This window comes from Salvia hispanica, chromosome 1, assembly GCF_023119035.1.
Source record: "Salvia hispanica cultivar TCC Black 2014 chromosome 1, UniMelb_Shisp_WGS_1.0, whole genome shotgun sequence".
Lineage (NCBI taxonomy): Eukaryota > Viridiplantae > Streptophyta > Magnoliopsida > Lamiales > Lamiaceae > Salvia > Salvia hispanica.
Window position 1 is genome coordinate 3,078,063 of NC_062965.1, and position 20,462 is coordinate 3,098,524.

A 20,462-nucleotide genomic window follows, 5' to 3' on the forward strand; every position below is an offset into this window, starting at 1 on the left:
TAGCTTGTGCTTCTATGGAGACTTCTCAAGTGATCATGCTCACTTTGATCTACAAAATACTGTGGATAGCATCCTTGTCACAGGTTTGATCACAACATTTCTTTTGAATCTATAGTTATAATAATGTTTTATTTGTCTAAATTAAACAATCTTATGGCTTCACATTTTTGAATTTATATAGAATCAACATCAACTTCTCAGATGAACTACATGCCTCTACAAGAACACACCTTTTACCAACCATGGAACTCCACTTTTCTTCAACATAGTGATAATAATGTAAGTACTGCTCCATACTTAATTTATTCGGTTTTTAGGAAATAATCACAAAAGTAATCACGAATATAACAAGAATTGTTTACCCAGTTCAATACTAACAAATAAAATTTGATGCACATAGTAAAAAAAAGAAAAGGACTAGTATTTGGTGGGGTAAAATGGTTGAGATTTCGGGCTTTTCATGAGCAATCCGTCCGTGGTTTTATAGGATTTTCGGCTCATTCAAGGTGCAAGAAAGCGACCGGCTGAGGGTGTCACTTCCAGTTTAACTAAAGAGACGGAGAGGGAGAAGAAAAGGCAAACGCGATTACAAGGAAAGTTGCCAAAAGTGCACAAAGAGAAGGTGCAATTTCTCTTTATGTCATAATGAAGAAATAGTAGTCATACATATGTGAGGATGGTGCATCGGAACACTGCTTAACTGATGTCGAATTCGCAGGAGCCTACGTCGAGGAGGAGAAGCCAGAAGTTAACAGACAAAATCACAACTCTTCAAAAGCTAGTTTCTCCTTATGGCAAGGTAGAAACTGAAAGAAACAGCTTACAATTGCAGCAATGAATAATGAAACTATATTTACTTCTATTTTGAAATTATACTTCTCTCTTTTGCAGACAGACACAGCTTCAGTGCTTCTAGAGGCTTCTGTTTCAATCCAAGCACTTCAAGACCAGATTAAGGTGTTTAACTTTTCTTACAACCTAATTGTTTTTTAACATTTTCTTTTCCTAGTATTTCACATGTTTGATATGCAATTTGCAGGAAATGTTTCACATTATATCAGGAGACCAAACGACGAAGCAGATAGGAGAACGGAGATCGGACCTTCAAAGCCGGGGATTGTGCTTAGTACCATCTGTTGTTCTTGAACAACTTGATAGGCAATTTGTCCCAACACCTTCTATAAATCTATTTGCAGAAAATCATTAATACAGTGAATTCAAAGGACTAGCTTATCTTGCAACAAAAAAAGAATGAGTTTACCACTGTTAAACATGGATCAAAAGACTGGGAAAGAGAGAACATATTGTAACTTTGTAACAACTGATAATTGTCTTCTGTATTGAATGTTTCAGAAAGAGGATTACATGTTTTTCTTATGGAACCAAGTATGTGTTTTTTTTATACTAATACACAAATTAGCACATAAGCTCTGATAGCTTATTTTAGGAAGTTTGCTTGACCTTATGTAAAGCACATGATTAGATTCATTCACCGTACTCTGGCTTCTAACATGTTTATCTTTTAAAACAATCCCTCAAGTTAAGTGATGGGATTACCGACGCTTAACTCATTTAGAACATTGCCAAAACGCTTGGAGTTTACCGACTTGGTCAAAATATATGTCAGTTGGTCTTTATTACGAATGTAACTTTCACTATACCTAGTTGAGAGGTCGATCTTGGTTCACAATACATCAACTGATAGTATCACATTGTATAAAACCATCTTTGCCACGAATGCGAATGTCTCTGCATAGTCCACTCCATGTATTTGAATGTACCTTTTGACTATTAATCGAACTTTATATCACTCGATAGATCCAATTGGTGTCTGCTTAATAGTGAAGATCTATTGACAACCAACAGCTCTGTAAAAAAGCAAAATTAAAACCCAACCTTAATTATAATAAAGATAAGTAGTAAAAAATTGGATACTGTAATTTCAGGTCTAAGTTCGGATAAAATTTGTGTAACTTGTTAATACATAATATTGCATCCGTTCATTACAGATGGCATGTGCGTTCTACTTTGTTATAAAGGGATTAGTTTTGTACTCCCACAGTTCATAATAATTCATCACTATTTGACCTGACACGAGTTTTAAGAAATGTAATTAAAAGTGAGTTGAAAAAGTTAGTGGCATGTGACAAATTTTAGGGATAGTCATTAAGAGGGATCGGATGGACAGAGAGAGTAATTATTTAATTTATTCATTATATATGCATGTGTGTATTCGTGCGAAAAACTTTTTGTTCAATAAATTTATGTGACCCAATTTTGTAAAAAAAAAAAAACTACTCTTTGTTGTTTGCAGAATTTGCTCTAGAGGTCGTGACTTATTTGATTGATTGATAGGCTGAACTGAAATCGACTGATAATACAGTCAAGTTATAATAATGGTTAATTTGAACTATGGAGTTGTGATGTGAAAATAATCTAGCTGAAAAATGTGGACAAATAAGTAATGATAAGAGCATCCACATGCGTGCTCTTAGCTAAGAGCATGGAAGTGGGTTCGGACCCACTTTTACTCCTTGTCCTTAGCTAAGAGCACGGATGTTGTGCTCTTAGCTAAGGACAAACTCAAGAGTCCCACCATTCTATTATTCAATTTAAATAAAAACATTTCCACAATATGAAATTGCATTAAAAATTTAAAATTACATAATTCAAATCCTAAAAAATAAAAATTACATAATTAAAATCTTAAAAAATAAAAATACATAATTAAAATCCTAGAAAATAAAAAAATACATAATTAAAATCCTACAAATTAAAAATTACACACGTGGAAGACTAGTCCTCTATCCCCAATTGCCTCTTGAGACCCCGTATCATTTGCTCATGTGTTGCAAGTTGATCCAGAGTCATCTTAGACGTATCGTTCAAATAGAGTTGACCCAAGAGGGTCCACAACGTGTTGTTCGGGGATGGAGGAGGCACAAAGGGAGCGGGGGCCGGGGCGGGTGGAGTCGAGGTGCGGCGGCCGGTGGTCGTCGCCTTCTTCTTTCCTTGCGGCCGGCGGGAACTGCTCGGGCCAGCGTCGGGGCTACCCAAGTTAGTTCCGGCATGTTGGGTAACCACATCATCGGAGGCGCCGTCGGATAGGGCTACCCACCTCGACCGTTTGCCGGAGGAGGATGCTACTATGAGGCCCTTATACTTCTGATGTAGGCGCCCCTCCGCCAACAATCGAGGTACTTGAACGCTTTGAACTCCATGTGTTGGTAGGTCGCCAAGGCGGCAGTGATGATGTCGAGCTCGCTCGTGCCGCTCCCCGCCGACCGCTCTTCCTGGAGGTAACACCCCTGGAACTTACCGATTGCCTCGTTGCATCTGAACATGCAATTGCGCAACATACTATCATTGTGATAGATGGTTCCCCACGGCAGGGTTTCATTGTAAAGACGAGTGATGCGCCACCAACACGTTTCCCTGGTTTGGTTCGTGCCAACTTCAGGATCTTCGGAGACTGCCAAGTAGGCTTTGAACATCGCTATCATCTCACCCGGAGTGTACGGGGTGCGGGTGCCATGAACAGGAGGAGTAGAAGTAGGAGTAAAGCTGCTGCTCCCTCCCAATTTGGGTTCGGGTGCCCACCCGAATCGGGAAACGTTTTGGTCGTGCACTGGGTAAGGACAGTAGCCACCCGGAGCTTACGAACCTTCGGTTTGAGGAGGGGCCGTAAATTGCGTTTCCGGACTAGGGAATTAGTCGGAGTCGAACCAATCGTGGTTTCCAACCGCAATTGCCGGAGGGGTGATCGCCAGAGCCGGACATTGTGTAGTGTGGTGGAATTTAGATGAGAGAATATGAGAAAAAAGATGAGAGACTGAGGTGATAGAATAGATGAGAATGTGATTTTTTTTTGTATTGAAGTGAGAGTATTTATAGATGAAAATGTGAATTTTGGGGAAAAAAATTGAAAAATAAATTAAAAGTGGATAGAAAACGGATATAATTTTTTGGGAAGTGGGAAAATAGGGTTTAGGGTTCAGGGAAGTGTAAAATTTGAAGATTTTAATATCAATACAGTATCAACATAATATCAACACAGAATGAATCATTGATTATGTTGAAATTCTATTGACATTTTCCTTTTAATGTTTTTTTTAATCTGTTGATATTTTTTAATAGTCTAGACCATAGTTTTGAGTTTGTACAATATTTAGAGTTTTCATTTGATCACGTTCCTATGGTCTGAATATTAATAACTTAATCCCTAGCCGTCTCTAATTGAAATTTAAAGAGTTCATTTCTTTTATTTGTAAATCTTAGATTAGTAGTTGAAAGAGATTTGTCTGTGTCTGGACGAGAATATTTTCATAAACCTCACCATAATAGAAGATCAATCAAATTGAGAAAAAAATATTAATTCTTGACCAAGAACAGGGTAATAAAGACATCACAGAAAAATTAATTTCAAAGTCTTGCGTCAACAAGCCAAAGAAATGGAATACTAATATACTATGTTGATTGAAATAAGAGTCCATGCTACATGCAAACACCAGAGATAATCAGACAGAAATCGAATCGACAGAGTTAGCTTTCGGCCTCATGGCTTCATCCCCAGCGCTTGAAGATCCGGATTATCTGAAAAGAGTCCAAGCATCGCTTGATTCAACAATGCCGTGGATAGGCATGTACATTGCAGCAGCTTCAGCCGTCTGCACACTTGCAATGGCGGCCGATGCTTTTGTTAGCTTCAGAAGCAAAAAGTATTGGCTTCCCTGTAAGTATTTCTCTGTTAACGCTTTCACCCTCGTACTAATAGCAGTAGCCATGAAGCTCCCCGTGGATCTAACGAGTTTAGACCTCACCTCCAACGATAAACTTGCGAGGCTTAGCAGCCTTTATTTGATGTCGACCGCCATGAATAATTTCATGACATCGCTGGGCTCCACGGAGAATAACGATATTGTACTAAACTTCAATGGGTTGGGACGATTTGACAGCAGCGAAATCCCGAGCTTGCATTCTCAAGATTCTGCAGCTGCATGCTTTTCCCTTTTACCCTTGAGTCATCTCATTAACGCATATTCACCACAAACAATTTATTCTCCTATCTCACATGCTTATCAAAACGTTATCGCATACCCAACAAATCATCTTCTTATATCGCATGGAAGTATAGCATGCTTACATATTCATCATGCACAATTAGGTCACATACTTGTCATAAAATTCCATTCCTTCTTGTCACATAAATCAAGTCATATAATTTCTATCTCTATTTCTTCATGTTACATAATATCATGCTCGTCACATAGATCAAGTTCACATCATGCTATTTCAATAAATCAAGTTCACATCTAGGTCTTTAGATCATGCTATTCTAAATTCACATCTCAAGTTTTAGATCACTCATTAATATTTCATCCACTATTTCACCACACAACACACACTCACACTCGCAAGCACACACACACGGCACACACACATGTTCCCATATCCCTTCTCATCCCTTTTCTCTCAATTAATATGCATGAAGGTCCAAGAACACCGATTAAATCGGTTGGAAGAAAAAGAAAAGAAGAGGTAGAAGAAGAATATCATAACTCCCAAACGAAGATACCTTTTTAGAGAAAATCAATCGGTAGAATCAAAGTATAGGCTTGGTTCTTCAATATCCACGGATTAAACTTCGAATTCTTCTCAAAAGATGAAGGATTTATGGAGTAAAGTGGAAGAAAATTGAGAGAGCACAAGGGGTGGGATTTTCGAAAATAATGGGGGCTAGGGTTGGGGTTGGTTCTTATTTATAGAGTCCAATGAGATCTTTAGGTAATAAGAATAGAATATTTGGTAAGATCTTTTCTCTATAAATTAAATTAAAATAAAATAATATTGTAAAGTAGGGAAGAAGAATTAACAAAAATAGAAGATGGCAATATCCTCAAATTTTCGAAAATAAGGCTTTCCATAAAGCCAAGATTTTGTTTTGGTATTTTTCCATATAGAATAAGATATTATGGAGCAAAATAAAAATAAGGAAAATCCTCCATGGAACAAGGAAGGGGCGATTTCTAGCCTTGTAAATAAGGCATGGATTTTTGAATATTAATTAGGATAAGGTATGGTAAGATCTCTTGAAATATGGAAAGATTTTGGTAGAATAAATATATTCTAGGTATGGAAGGAAATCAAGCAAGGGATCAAATAAATAGGCAAAATAATATCTCCTTCCTAACAGTGTAGTAATAATTTTCATGTTGTTTTATCTATTTTCAGTCATAACTATTAGTATCTGTTTTTTTTGGTTTCCTGAGTGCTTTAGTTTTCAGTTGCAAAATAAAATGCGTTCTTATCAAGAGTTGTTATAAGATGGATGTGAATTAGACTAATGACATTAAACAAACCACAAATCTAAAAGATCCACAACATTTGATAAAAAAACTTAAAAATAATTGTAAATATTCCTATCTTCAATCTCAGAGGTCGCATAGAACCAAGTCTTGATCATCTTATTTGAGTCTACTATAAATGTGTCTATATTATGATACACTTTCAGATAACACTAACGGATGTGTGTCTGATGATGATGTGAAAGCACTCTTATAACTATTCGTCCATGTGTACTCAGTGTCTGAAATCATCGCAGACATATCTTCAAAAGATCTCACATCTTCTGATTCAACATTAATACCACTCGACATGTCAGACATCCTAAAACTTTCCAATTCAGTAGCAACTTCTTTCATAGTTGGTCTCATTCTCCCTTTTGAGTGCAAACATCTTTGTGCAAGCTTTGCAACTAGGATCACCTCCTCCTTTCTTCCTTGCTCCCGAACTTGTGGATCTAAAATCGTATCCATGCATTCTTCTTCCATGCATGTAAGGAACCGTGTTGCTAGACCTCTTTCCTCTTCTGTTTTATCAAGAGATATTGGCCTTTGCCCAGTAAGAAGCTCGACAAGAACTACCCCGAAACTATAAACATCGCTCTTTTCTGTGAATTGACTCGACCGAAAATATTCTGGATCTAAATATCCAAACGTCCCTTTAACCACAGTAGTTAAGTGAGTCTGATCTGTAGCAACGGACCTCGATGTTCCAAAATCTGATACTTTGACAACATACTTTTCATCAAGGAGGATATTTCTTGACTTAATATCCCTGTGATAGATAGGCACAGAAGATGCAGAGTGTAAGTACGCTACTGCCCCTGCTATGTCTGCTGCAATTTTCAAACGCATGTTCCATGTACATGGAAATTCACTACTTGGATCATGTATTAGATCAAATAGTGTGCCGTTTGGCATGAATTCGTAAACAAGCAAAGGAACCTCAGTCTCCAAACAACACCCCAATAGTTTGACCACATTCCTATGATTGATCTGCGATAGTATCACCACTTCATTTATGAACTGTTCCAACTGATTCAACTCGACCAGCTTTGATTTTTTAATCGCTACAATCTTACCATCATATAACATTCCTTTATAGACAGTGCCTTGCCCTCCTTGTCCAATAATTCTGCTCTCATTAAAGTTATCCGTAGCCACCTCCAACTCTTTTGCCGGGAAAACTTTTGTTTTTCCAAGTGCACCTTCATTCGTCTGTTGTTTCAAGAGAAGACCGCCATTTCGCTTGAAGAATTTATCTTTTACCATTCTTTCCTTTCTCTTTCGCAACAATTTATACAACCAAAAGAACACTGAAACTAGAAGAAGAAACCCCAATCCAGAGCCTATACCTACAAGCACACTTAAGAGTGAGTAAATTAACAAATTTTAGAAATAAGTAAAATCCAATGAGCAGCATATCTGATTGATATGCGAGTTGGAACGTTATATTGTTACCTGTCAAGATAATCATCTTGGTTTTGGATGGCGGCTGCGGAAAGCATCCTGTGCCATCTTTTTTCCCATCACCAGTATACCCTTTTGGGCACAAGCAGTGAAATGTTCCCGGACCATTTTGGCAAGTTGAATTTGAGACGCATGTATTGGTGGTATTATCAGCGCATTCATCAATATCTGCTCGATACATAATCACAAGTTGTAATTTGACAGAGCATATATTTGTAGGTCAATTTCCACACAAATCATTATAGCATAACAAGGAATAAAATTAAAGACCAACCTCGGCACCCTGGATTGAGGTAAGGATTGCCTGTGTATCCTTTGGAGCAGTTGCAGAGGTACCCTCCAAGCGTAGCATCAAAATCAACACAATCAATATTATCTCGGCATACGAAGTTAGCGAGATCCTGCTGTGCTTCTTTGCAATTTATCTTTCCGATCCTCCAATCCAATGCCATGCTCGGCTGTGCATCGATCAGTGGGATCATTCTTGAGTTATTCAGAAGCACAAAATGCTCAAAATAATCAGTGTGTTCAGTGAAGGCATAACTGCAATAGATATTTGCACTTGTCGGTAGGTCACCGAGATGAGTCAAATTTGATTCAAGGTAAGTTGTACCTGAAAATGATCCAACACATATTATACTTATAACTGCGACATTTTCTAGTTAAGATGACATATAGTACTAGATCTTAAAGTAACTTAAATGTGTTATAGAGAATGTACAGGTTTAATAAGAAGCCACTTAAAGTAACTTGTGTTCTTGTTTTGGACATCCCACACAATTTCTAAAATGAAAAATATCCTTATATATGCTTTATTATATCTCAAACTTTATTTTCTTTCCTAAAGAACACTACATAAGATTTCGTGTCAAACAAGAAATGCTTTTCAAAGTAAACTTTACCCATAATATCTATTGAATTCTTTTTAGAAACGAAAATATCAACTTATTATTACCTCTTGGAATTGGTACCCTGCAACAACCATCACCTGCATCAGATGTTTTGCAATTTGCGTAAGTTGTACCATCAACATAGACATTGAGCCTGTTGGAGCAAATGGCTGTGCAACTGCTTTGAATAGAACTTCGTTTGTCTTCTCCAATAACCCCGTTAAGCATAGCATTGCAGCCAATGGTGGTGATCCAGTTGTTATCTGATAAACTATATTGCGTTTTCAACAAGTCAATTGTCAAGCTCCGCCCAACTTGATAGCCTGACCTATTGTAGCAATTTAAAGATAGGTTCACATAATTGACAATAATTTTTGATGAGTTGAGCTCAACGATTTCAGCGTTCAAAAGACGGAGGAAGGGTGTGGCGGGGTTGTTGTCCTTGTTGCAAACAACTTCAAAAGATGGCTCCAAGTAGCAATTTGGACCCACACCAAATGGAAATGGAATCGATACTCTTCCACATTGATCCATGCATCCAGGTTTGGCAATTGAACTCGAAGAGGGAATTATTTCTGGCAGAGTAGCAAATGAGACAGAGGCAAGTTACCGCAAGCATGTTTTCATAAAACATCGTACTAGAAATTAACTTAAATTCAATGTGTTGAATTTCATATCATGTAAGGTCTTATGGTAACTTAAAATAAATAGAATTAGGGAGAAAAAGAACCAACTTTGGCATCCTCCACGTAAGTAAGGATTTCCCTCAAACCCTTGCGCGCAGCTACATATGTATCCTGTAACATCACCGTAATCAGCATATATAATAATCAGCACAAACACTCTTTTCGTCTAGACATGCGTAAGTGTTGGAATTCATAGCTCGGCTGCAGTTCTCAGTCCCAACGAGCCAGTCCAAGCGCACTACCGGTGGCCTTGATGCAGATGCCCAATCATCATTTAACAATGCTGTTGAGTTATTCAGATAGTACAAAGGATATGTAAATACGGTTTCATTCCTCTTTGTCCTTTCCTGGATAAAAGCATAGCTGCACGGTAAAAGCTTTTTACGTTGTGATCTTCTGCTCAAGTCAATCAGTTCTGCTTCCAAGAAACGTACTTCATCTCCTAAAATAGTTAGGGAATTTGGAGACGACATTAATTTTAATGTGAATTTGATAAAATATGAGAATTGAAAAAAAAGTAGGTAGTGACATATTAGTCTAATAATTTTAATGCGAATTTCATAGTACAAATTAGTAAGATTAGACGCATATACTCCCTCTATCTCATTATAAAATGAAACGTTTTACTTTTTGGGTAATTCCAATAAAAATAAAACGTTTCCTAAAATAGAAACAACACTAGCTCTACTTTTTATTCTCTCTTACTTTACTCTCTCTTCATTTACGCACAAAACAACACTGAATAAAATCTTGTGCCGGAAATTAAATGTTGCATGTTTATTGGGAGAGTAAAGACCAAATGTGGTCCCTAACATATGACCGTTTTATCAATTTGGTCCTTAACATTATCTTTTTGATTATTTGGTCCCTCACAAATAAACTCGGACCCGAATCGGTCCTCACTTAACAGAACCGTCAAAAAATAGACGTGATTGCAATTTGACTATATTAAATTACTAATGGTAATTAATTATACCTAATTATAATTCTTAATTCCTATTAAATTACAAATTATTCATTTCATTTTGTAACTAATACTATCTTTTTTTCAATTTTACTAATAGGAAAAGAATTATAATTAGGTATAATTAAATACCATTAGTAATTTAATATAGTCAAATTGCGGTCATCGTCTATTTTTTTACGGTTCTGTTAAGTGAGGACCGATTCGGGTCCGAGTTTATTTGTGAGGGACCAAATAATCAAAAAGATAATATTAAGGACCAAATTGATAAAACGGCCATATGTTAGGGACCACATTTGGCCTTTACTCTTATTGGGACGGAGGGAGTATATGATAAGTTGAAAAGATTGAGATGGAATTGACATATTTCAAATATTGAGATCTTGTATTAATTGATCATTTTAAAATAAGATATAGATGAATATATTATAATTAATCCTTAATTGTACACAAATTTATTAGAGACGGTTATTATTCTGTTAGTACGAGTTATTGTAATGTTAAAATATTTACTTTTGAGTTTTGACAATTACCGTAGCCTACTGCTTGATGGCAACAACCATTAAAGTGGCAATCTCCGAAGCCGGCATCACTCTTATCAGCACAAAACACCGAGCAGCCGCCAATGGTGGAACTTCCTTTGTATTGCAGCAGCATATCATCACACCCGATAACAGTGAGCACGTTTTTATTCGAGAGCATATAGGGAGTTCCAGACAAGTTCACAGTCATACTGCGTTGATTGTCTGTTGACAGACCATAACAAGCTGAAATCATGAAGGGGTTTTTGAGGCGAATGTAAGTTTGATTGAATTCAATCACTTGTTTTTTCATGATGGAGAGGTAAGCTTTTGGAGGGTCAGTGGAATAATCGCAGTTGATGTCAAAATGTGGGCTGTAGCTGCAATTTGGCCCAACTCCAAATGGATATGGAATGAGTAAATCTCCGCACCGGTCCAGGCATCCCGGTTTGGCATTTAGAGCCGCGGAGAGTAGTGATGGTGGGAGAAGTAGGAAGACAGAGATGATCAGTTGCAGAGGCCACATAATGAATGAGTTTAGCTGAATGAAAAGTGTATAATTATCTTGAAGAAAAAGCTTGGCTTTAAACAACTCACTACTTGACTTTGGAGACGACTAGGAGACAGGGACGGAACTAGACACCCAAAATAGTAATAACAACATTCAAAATGTAATATATATACATATACTTAATTTGATTTGTTGTTTTGTTCGATTTTGAAAAATGAGATCGAACAAAAAAATGCAATCAAATTGAAAAAAAAAAATACCAATATTTTATTTGGAATATGAAAACAAGTGTTCATCAATATAAAAAATTCAAAATTTAAGCTGAATGAACTATTATAAATACATCTATAAAAAAGGTAACATAATCAAAATTAATTTAGATGTTGTAATTTTGTTATTTGTCATTTAATTTGATTTTATGCAATTTAAGTAAGTTATCCTAATAATATTGTTTTTAGTTTTGTATTGTTTCTAATTTAAGTGAATCCAGTTAAATTTTTAACATAATATTAATTAAAAATGAAGCCTTTTATTAAGTGCTGCAAGTATTTAAACAAAATAAATTAATAATCCCAATAACTAAGATCATTTATTTACTTTTGAAACAGTAACGGATTAATGACTCAAAGTATTTATTTAAAACTTGACCAAATCAATTCAAACCCATTTAAAAAAAGCCCGATTAACTAAATTAAACCTAATTATGCGCCACTATCTTCTTCTTGAATTTGTAAAAATTAATCTTTCCTTTCAATCTGCATTATTTCTTCTATCTTCTTCGATGCAGTTCGTATTTCTTCTTCTCTCTTCTCAAACACAAGAAAAATTAAATCTTTCAATACAAATTATTTCCTTAAACCCTTCTCTCACAATAGAAATGTATACATACATAAAGATATATGGAGAGAGATTGTGCAGGAGATGGGTGTTTGTGCATGCAATAGCAAGTACAATTATATTGATTATTGAAGTTGAATGAATAAGTGAATTGAATCGAAGAATTTGTACGATAATTTGAATTGTGAAAATATCTCAACAATATTTTAAATTTATGTATAAATCCAAAAATATGTAAAAGGGTTTCTCCTACATTCTTTACAAACGACCAAGTCCAATACCAAAAAGACTTGTAAACGATGTGGTGGGGATGAATGAAGATAGAAGACTCTCCTGCACCACGCATATTTATTTCTTGACATTTGATTAGTAGTTTACAGAGATTTTTGTAACCACAACTCTTACATTATCATAAATATTTTGGTATTGGACGTAAAGATTTCTTAAATCATATTTTTACGTTAAAATGAAAGGCCTCAATTCTAAATAGACTGCCTAAAAATGAATAATTCAACACCAATTGGACGGCCTAATCATATTTCCTTTCTTATAAATAGTTCTCAAATTGTAATTTCAAGTCTACAATATTTTTGTCAGAAATTCTATAGTAAAAGATCCATGACTTGGTCACTTGGGCATTATTTATTATTTTTCTTATTTGTGGATGTTATTTGTCAACAATTGATATCTAGAGATAATGGAAAATTTTCTACTGAAAGGTTTTATGAATCAAAGTTGTAATATGCACATCGATGACTAAGTCAATGGTAATGACCTATGCAGCTATGCCAGTCGCTGAAAAAGAAGGATTTTGGCGAACATGGTTGAAGCCAAGTGGGTAAGTTGAAGCTTGTTTTTAACATAATTTTCTTTCTTCATTTACACCAAACTAGTGAACTCTAACTTGATATAGAATTGCTTCAATTAATTTTACATTCTAGTCAGATAAGGATCATGTTTAGTTTTACATTCATCGCGGCTAATCTCTTGTTGGAGAAATCTCCTAATTTTATGTTCTCATGTTTTTAATACTATAAGATACTCCTTCATCCGTCTCCTAAAAATAAAATATTTGAAATGACATGAGTTTCAATGCTAAATTGCCAAAGTAAGAGAGGGGTAGAAAGAAAAGTGTATTAGTGGACAATAGGTCTAAAGAATCACAGCTCGCCTCACACGTTCTTTCCTAACTCTGATGCAGTCTTTTATGGCATCCAATTAAATATTTAAACCAAATTAGGAATTTATTGCATTTAAATTGAACATTAAATGCTGAATAGTGTCTTTTTATATTTTTTCGTTAATATTTGTGTTTTTATTTAGATTTAAGAATTTCTTATTTTTTATAATTAGACGAGAGGAGGGCGTCCATTGAGCTGGATACTGAAAATCCTTCGGCGTCTGCTTCAGCATCATCAAGTGACAATTCAACAAAAATGTAGTAGTAGTAATTTTCATGTTTATCTATTTTTAGCCTCAACATGTGTAGATATATGCTCAAATAGCTCAAACACTTAGTGATATATGGCTTGTTTTTTAAATGAGTGTTTAAATCTTAGCCATTGATTTGTTTAGATTAGATAGATGCTTTTGTAGCCATTGGATCAACTCTTAAGTTGATTAGTTGTTTTTCTCCATATAGCCGAGAAGTTAGGGATTTCAAATAGCAATTCCCTCAAATTGATTTCAGCTGGAAGAAATAAAAGCTCTCTCTCGATTTCTCCCAAACCTCACCTCTTCCTTTGATCTTGTTCTTGATACTCAATCCTAACAAATTGGCGCCGTCTGTGGGAAGTGAAGCAGGCGAATTGTGTTTTGATCGGAATCGAATTCACGATACAAGATGGCTTCAAGGTTCGAGGCTGAAAAGTTCACCGGAAAAAATGACTTCGGTCTGTGGCGGTTGAAGATGCGCGCGATGCTCATTCAACAAGGGCTTTCGGCGGCGCTTGAAGGAGATAAAGAGAAGGAGAAAGATAAGGCACCGATTGATCCTGATGAGAAGGCCATCGCGAAACGAGCTGAAATCATGGCGAAGGCTCATAGTGTCGTGGTTCTGTGTCTCGGCGATAAAGTGCTAAGGGAGGTCGCCAAAGAAACGACCGCGGCTAGGATTCTTGAGAAGCTGGAGACTCTGTATATGACGAAGTCACTCGCCAACCGGCTGCTGATGAAGCAACGGCTCTATTCGTACAGGTTCATGGAGGATAGAGGGGTGATGGAGCAATTGGAGGACTTTGACAAAGCCATCGATGATCTTGAGAACATCGATGTGACGATTGCAGATGAAGATAAGGCGATACTCCTCCTGAATGCTCTGCCAAAGGCGTATGACCAACTCCGCGACGCAATTATGTACGGGAGGGAAGGTACTATTACTCTCCTGGAGGTTCAAACGGCTCTAAGGGCGAAGGAATTGCAATTAGCAGGTACTAAGAATGTTGATCCCTCTTCTGAAAGTTTGAATATTAAAGGATTCAAGGGAAAGAAAGGGTTTAAGAAGAAGTATGACAATCCTAAGCCCTCTGGGAGTGATCAGAAGGAAACTAGGGTGTGCTTCTGGTGCAAGAAACCCAGTCATTTGAAGAAGGATTGTTTCGGATGGAAAAAAAAATAAGCAACATCTGGTAATCAAGGTGCAGGTTCCTCTGATTGTGTGGAACTTAATCAAGAAGCTGAAGCATTGAATGTTATGGAGACAATAGATGGGGCTTCTTGGATAATGGATAGTGGATGTAGCTTCCATATCTACCCGAATTTGAGCTGGTTTGAGCGGATTGATGAGGCCTCTGGCACTGTAACCTTGGGGAACAATCAAATATGCAGTGTGAAAGGAATAGGATCCATCAGATTAAAAATGCAAGATCAGACTGTAAAGTTGCTGACGGATGTTAGATATATTCCAGAAGTAAAAAGAAATTTGGTGAAGTAAAAAGAAATTTGGTATCTCTGGGATCACTAGAGGCGAAAGGGTATTCCTTCTTATCTTCTGGTGGAAAGATGCTGGTGAAGAGAGAGAATGGTGTGGTCATGACAGCGGAGAGAAGAGGCAGTTTGTATTACCTTTATGCTTCAGTGGCTAAGGTTCAGAAGGGTGAAGTGAATCTGGTGAAGCACACAAGCCTAAAATTGTGGCATGAAAGGCTGGGCCATCCAGCCATGGGAAGCATCAAGGAGCTAATAAAGAAGCAAGTTATCTCTGCTGATGACACACAAGAACCAGATCCATGTCAAGATTGCATCAGAGGCAAGGCTAAGAAGCAGCCATATCCCACTGGTAAACACATCTCTACTTCTCCTTTAGATTACATACATAGTGACTTATGGGGGCCAGCAACTGTTAATACTATTGGTGGAGGTAGATACTATATGTCACTGATTGATGATTATTCTAAGAAGATATAAATTTATATTCTAAAGGAGAAGTCAGAGGCTTTCAACACTTTTAAGAATTAGTGTACTGAAGTAGAGTTAGAAAAGGGATTTAAGGTGAAGTGCATCAGGACAGATAATGGGCTTGAGTATGTGTCTAAAGAGTTTGATGATTTTTGTATAGAAAGGGGGATTAAGAGGCACAAGACTGTCCCCAAGAATCCTCAACAGAATGGTGTGGCTGAGAGAGCCAACAGGACCATTGTTGAGAGAGTTAGATGTATGTTGTTCTCCTCAGGAATGGGCAAAAAGTTCTGGGGAGAGGCTGCTTCAACAGCTGTGTATTTGTTGAATAAGTGTCCTTCATCAAGTATAGGTGGAGACACTCCAGACTTCAGATGGTATGGTAAACATTCAAGCTATGCAGATCTGAAACCATTTGGCTGTAAGGTGTTTGCTCATGTGAAGCAAGGGAAACTAGACCCCAGGGCATTGATGTGTGTGATGTTGGGATACCAGAAAGGAGTGAAGGGGTACAGGTTGTGGTGTATAGAACCTGGACAACAAAAGGTTCTGATCAGCAGGGATGTAATTTTTCTGGAACATGATATGCCTTATTTGAATAAGGTGGCTGGTTCTGATGGAGTCAGAGTTATTTCTGATGCGGATAACGACTTTGAGGTGGAGCCAGGTGAGGAAAGAGATCAGGGCCGAGCTCAACACACACATGAGGCAACTGATGATGTTAATGAGACAGTAAATGAAAGCTCCAGCAGCTCTTTTGATGGGATTAATCAGCCACACACTGAGGTTGAAGACCTGCAAAATTACAAGTTGGCTAGAGATAGAGAGAGATAGAGTCAGAAGAGTGCCTAAACTTTCCTCCAAGTTTTCTGATTATGAGATGGTCTTCTATGCACTTATGGCAGCAGAAGAGGTGGAGCTAGAGGAGCCATTGACTTATACAAAAGCTATGCAGAGTAAAGAAAAGAATAAGTGGGTGCAGGCTATGAATGAGGAAATGGAGTCCTCGGTGAAGAATAAAACATGGACTTTGGTAGATAAGGTGGAGGGCAGGAAGCTAGTCACTTGTAAATGAATATTCAAGAAGAAATTGGAGGCTGATGGTTCAATCAGATATAAGGCTAGGTTTGTTGCAAGAGGCTTTAGCCAAGAATATGGGATAGATTATAATGAGGTCTTTTCCCCTGTGGTGAAGCATAGCTCCATAAGGATGTTGATGTCTATAGTAGCAAGAAACAATTGGTAGCTAGAGCAGCTAGATGTGAAGACTGCCTTCTTGAATGGTGATCTAGAAGAAACTATATATATGGTGCAACCAGAGGGATTTGTTAGTCCGGCGCAAGAATTGAAGGTCTGCAAACTCAACAAGTCTTTATGGCCTCAAGCAAGCTAGCAGGCAATGGCATAAGAAATTCAACAGCTACATGGTGAGTTGTGGATTCATCAGATCTAAGTATGACTCTTGTGTGTATCTTAAGAAGAAAGGTGGAGAGGCTGTAGCATACTTATTGTTGTATGTAGATGATATGTTAATTGTTGGTTCTAGTTTGAAGGAGGTTCAGCAAGTAAAGGAGGACCTCAGATCAAGATTTGATATGAAGGATCTTGGGCCGGCAAAGAAAATACTTGGGATGAACATAGTCAGAGATAGAAAAAATGGAAGCATATGGCTTAGACAGACTGATTATGTTTAGAGATTTCTAAAGAAATTCAGGATTGACAGCTTGAAAGAAGTTAGCACACCAATGGCTCAACATTTCAAGTTGTCAGTGGAGCAGAGGCCAAAAACTGAGAAGGAGAGGCAGGAGATGAAACTCATTCCATATGCTAATATCATAGGAAGTGTGATGTATGCCATGATATGCACTAGGCCGGACATTGCTCAAGCTGTTAGCCTAACAAGCAGATTTATGTTTGAACATGGGAAGGAGCATTGGTCAGCATTGAAGTGGCTACTGAGATACTTAAAAGGGGCATCAAAGTTGGGCATCTGGTATGGAGGAGCAAGCTCCTGATCTGGTGATCCGATTGTTGGATTTTGTGATTCTGATTTTGCTGGTCTCAATCCGGCTATGTATTCACCATGTTTGGCTCTGCAGTTAGCTGGAAATCAAGTCTCCAGCATGTTGTAGCCTTGTCAACCACAGAGGCTGAATATCTTGCACTAACAGAAGCAGTCAAGGAAAGCTTTTGGCTTAAAGGTTTGGCTGCAGAGTTTGGGCTTGGACAGTTTCAATTGGTTGTGACAGTAGCAGTGCGTTGTGTCTTGCTAAGCACCAAGTATTTCATGAGCGTAACAAGCACATTGATGTGCGACTACACTTTATCAGAGAGAAGATAGAAGAGGGTGAAGTGGAAGTGTTTAAGGTGGCTACTGCAGTCAATCCGGCTGACATGTTAACAAAGGCGTTGCCAAGGGAGAAGCTTGAGTTGTGTAGGAAGCTGATCCTACTGCAACAGGTTGATGGAGCTACTTGAGCAAGGTGGAGATTTGTAGATATATGCTCAAATAGCTCAAACACTTAGTGATATATGGCTTGTTTTTTAAATGAGTGTTTAAATCTTAGCCATTGATTTGTTTAGATTAGATAGATGCTTTTGTAGCCATTGGATCAACTCTTAAGTTGATTAGTTGTTTTTCTCCATATAGCCGAGAAGTTAGGGATTTCAAATAGCAATTCCCCCAAATTGATTTCAGCTGGAAGAAATAAAAGCTCTCTCTCGATTTCTCCCAAACCTCACCTCTTCCTTTGATCTTGTTCTTGATACTCAATCCTAACAACATGTTTCTTATCAAGTTTGGTTATAACTTTCATCTGTTTTTTTGGTTACCGAGTGCTTTAGATATCAGTTGCAAAATAAAATATGTTCTTATCAATTACTATAACTTTTTAGTGTGTTTTTGTTTCTTAGGCTGTGTTTGGTATATGGAATTAGAGGTGCGGAATTGGAATTGGAACCTCCAATTCCAAATCTAGTGTTTGATATCATAAAAATTTTTTTGGATACAATTTGAAAATTCCATATAAAAATGAGTGGAATTTTAAATATTTATTAAATTACACACACAATGCATACATTCTTACACACACTGCACACACACACGCTGCAGACACATTCACACACACAATCATCACGGGGAATTTTTGTTACATCGACTGCAATATAAGCTACCTAATACAATATAAAGAGATTCATTAATATTCCAATCTTCAATCTCAGATATGGCATAGAACCAAGTCTTGATCATCTTATTTGAGTCTACTATAAATGTGTCTATATTATGATACACTTTCATATAACACTAACGGATGTGTGTCTGATGATGATGTGAAAGCACTCTTATAACTATTTGTCCATGTGTACTCAGTGTCTGAAATCATTGCGGGCATATCTCCAAAAGATCTCACATCTTCTGATTCAACATTAACACTACTCGACATTTCAGATATCCTAAAACTTTCCAATTCAGTAGCAACTTCTTTCATAGTTGGTCTCATTCTCCCTTTAGAGTGCAAACATCTTTGTGCAAGCTTTGCAACTAGGATCACCTCCTCCTTTCTTCCTTGCTCCCGAACTTGTGGATCTAAAATCGTATCCATGCATTCTTCTTCCATGCATGCAAGGAACCGTGTTGCTAGACCTCTTTCCTCTTCTGTTTTATCAAGAGATATTGGCCTTTGCCCAGTAAGAAGCTCGACAAGAACTACCCCAAAACTATAAACATCACTTCTTTTCTGTGAATTGACTCGACCGAAAATATTCTGGATCTAAATATCCAAACGTCCCTTTAACCACAGTAGTTAAGTGAGTCTGATCTGTAGCAACGGACCTCGATGTTCCAAAATCTGATACTTTGACAACATACTTTTCATCAAGGAGGATATTTCTTGACTTAATATCCCTGTGATAGATAGGCACAGAAGATGCAGAGTGTAAGTACGCTACTGCCCCTGCTATGTCTGCTGCAATTTTCAAACGCATGTTCCATGTACATGGAAATTCACTACTTGGATCATGTATTAGATCAAATAGTGTGCCGTTTGGCATGAATTCGTAAACAAGCAAAGGAACCTCAGTCTCCAAACAACACCCCAATAGTTTGACCACATTCCTATGATTGATCTCAAAACAAATCAAGGCATGATAACACATCTTTCATTCTCATCAATATCATTTTAGGACAATGTCCTTATTTTAAAAGAAAGCCCACCTCGTAGGTTTAGCTCGATAGATTCTCTTCTCCTCGTTTATCACGCTGAGAGCGCGAAGTATCACCTTTAAATTAGGCGTATCACAAATCAGTTTCAATCATGGATCAATATTATGCATGACCTCACGTTTTCCCTTTTTCCCTTTGATTATTTTCAAAATCATCAATATCAAAATCGAAGTATGATTAACATACCATTTTTATTCACATAATCATTCCAAAATCACCAATAATTCGTATCACACATGAGTGTTCCACACACACAACACATGCACACGAACACAACACATGTGCACGCCGATCGAGGCGTGCACACACACACACACGATCGCACCTACACACACAACACATGCACACACATCCTTGTTTTCCCAAAATTCACCGATTAAAACCCCTTTCACTCGTTCTAGATGCATGTGGATTCAAGAATCACCGATTAATCGGTAGAAGAAGAAGAGATCAATAATTAAAGTACCTTTTCCAAAAGAACGAACGGTAGAAACAATGAACTAGTCTTGATTCTTCAATAATCTCTTGAATTTGACTTGAATTCTTCTCAATTGATGAAGAAATCTTGAAGAAACTTGAAGAAAATATGGAGAGAGTGGGAGAGAAGTAGGAGACGGTTTTTAG

General features: G+C 37.3%; 4 protein-coding genes across 4 annotated transcripts; 1 reads left to right on the forward strand and 3 right to left on the reverse strand.

Moving 5' to 3' along the window:
* Positions 1-186: 186 nt before the first annotated feature.
* LOC125210783 (transcription factor bHLH154-like) lies at positions 187-1,283 on the forward strand. Its single transcript, XM_048110374.1, has 5 exons — positions 187-279; positions 488-622; positions 719-799; positions 892-957; positions 1,040-1,283. The coding sequence occupies exons 1-5, from the start codon at positions 202-204 to the stop codon at positions 1,205-1,207; spliced, it is 528 nt and encodes a 175-aa protein (XP_047966331.1). The 5' UTR covers positions 187-201; the 3' UTR covers positions 1,208-1,283.
* Positions 1,284-6,335: 5,052 nt separating this feature from the next.
* LOC125216786 (putative wall-associated receptor kinase-like 11) lies at positions 6,336-8,293 on the reverse strand. Its single transcript, XM_048118557.1, has 3 exons — positions 8,086-8,293; positions 7,803-7,979; positions 6,336-7,696 (listed from the first exon to the last, which is right to left on the reverse strand). The coding sequence occupies exons 1-3, from the start codon at positions 8,291-8,293 to the stop codon at positions 6,495-6,497; spliced, it is 1,587 nt and encodes a 528-aa protein (XP_047974514.1). The 3' UTR covers positions 6,336-6,494.
* A 1,222-nt stretch (positions 8,294-9,515) lies between these two features.
* Positions 9,516-11,405, reverse strand: LOC125224281 (wall-associated receptor kinase 1-like). Its single transcript, XM_048127661.1, has 2 exons — positions 10,885-11,405; positions 9,516-9,829 (listed from the first exon to the last, which is right to left on the reverse strand). Exons 1-2 carry the CDS (start codon positions 11,396-11,398, stop codon positions 9,516-9,518), a joined length of 828 nt encoding a protein of 275 aa, XP_047983618.1. The 5' UTR covers positions 11,399-11,405.
* Positions 11,406-18,897: 7,492 nt separating this feature from the next.
* LOC125224306 (wall-associated receptor kinase-like 1) lies at positions 18,898-19,600 on the reverse strand. The gene is made up of 2 exons (XM_048127691.1): positions 19,412-19,600; positions 18,898-19,353 (listed from the first exon to the last, which is right to left on the reverse strand). Exons 1-2 carry the CDS (start codon positions 19,598-19,600, stop codon positions 18,898-18,900), a joined length of 645 nt encoding a protein of 214 aa, XP_047983648.1.
* Positions 19,601-20,462: the final 862 nt, after the last annotated feature.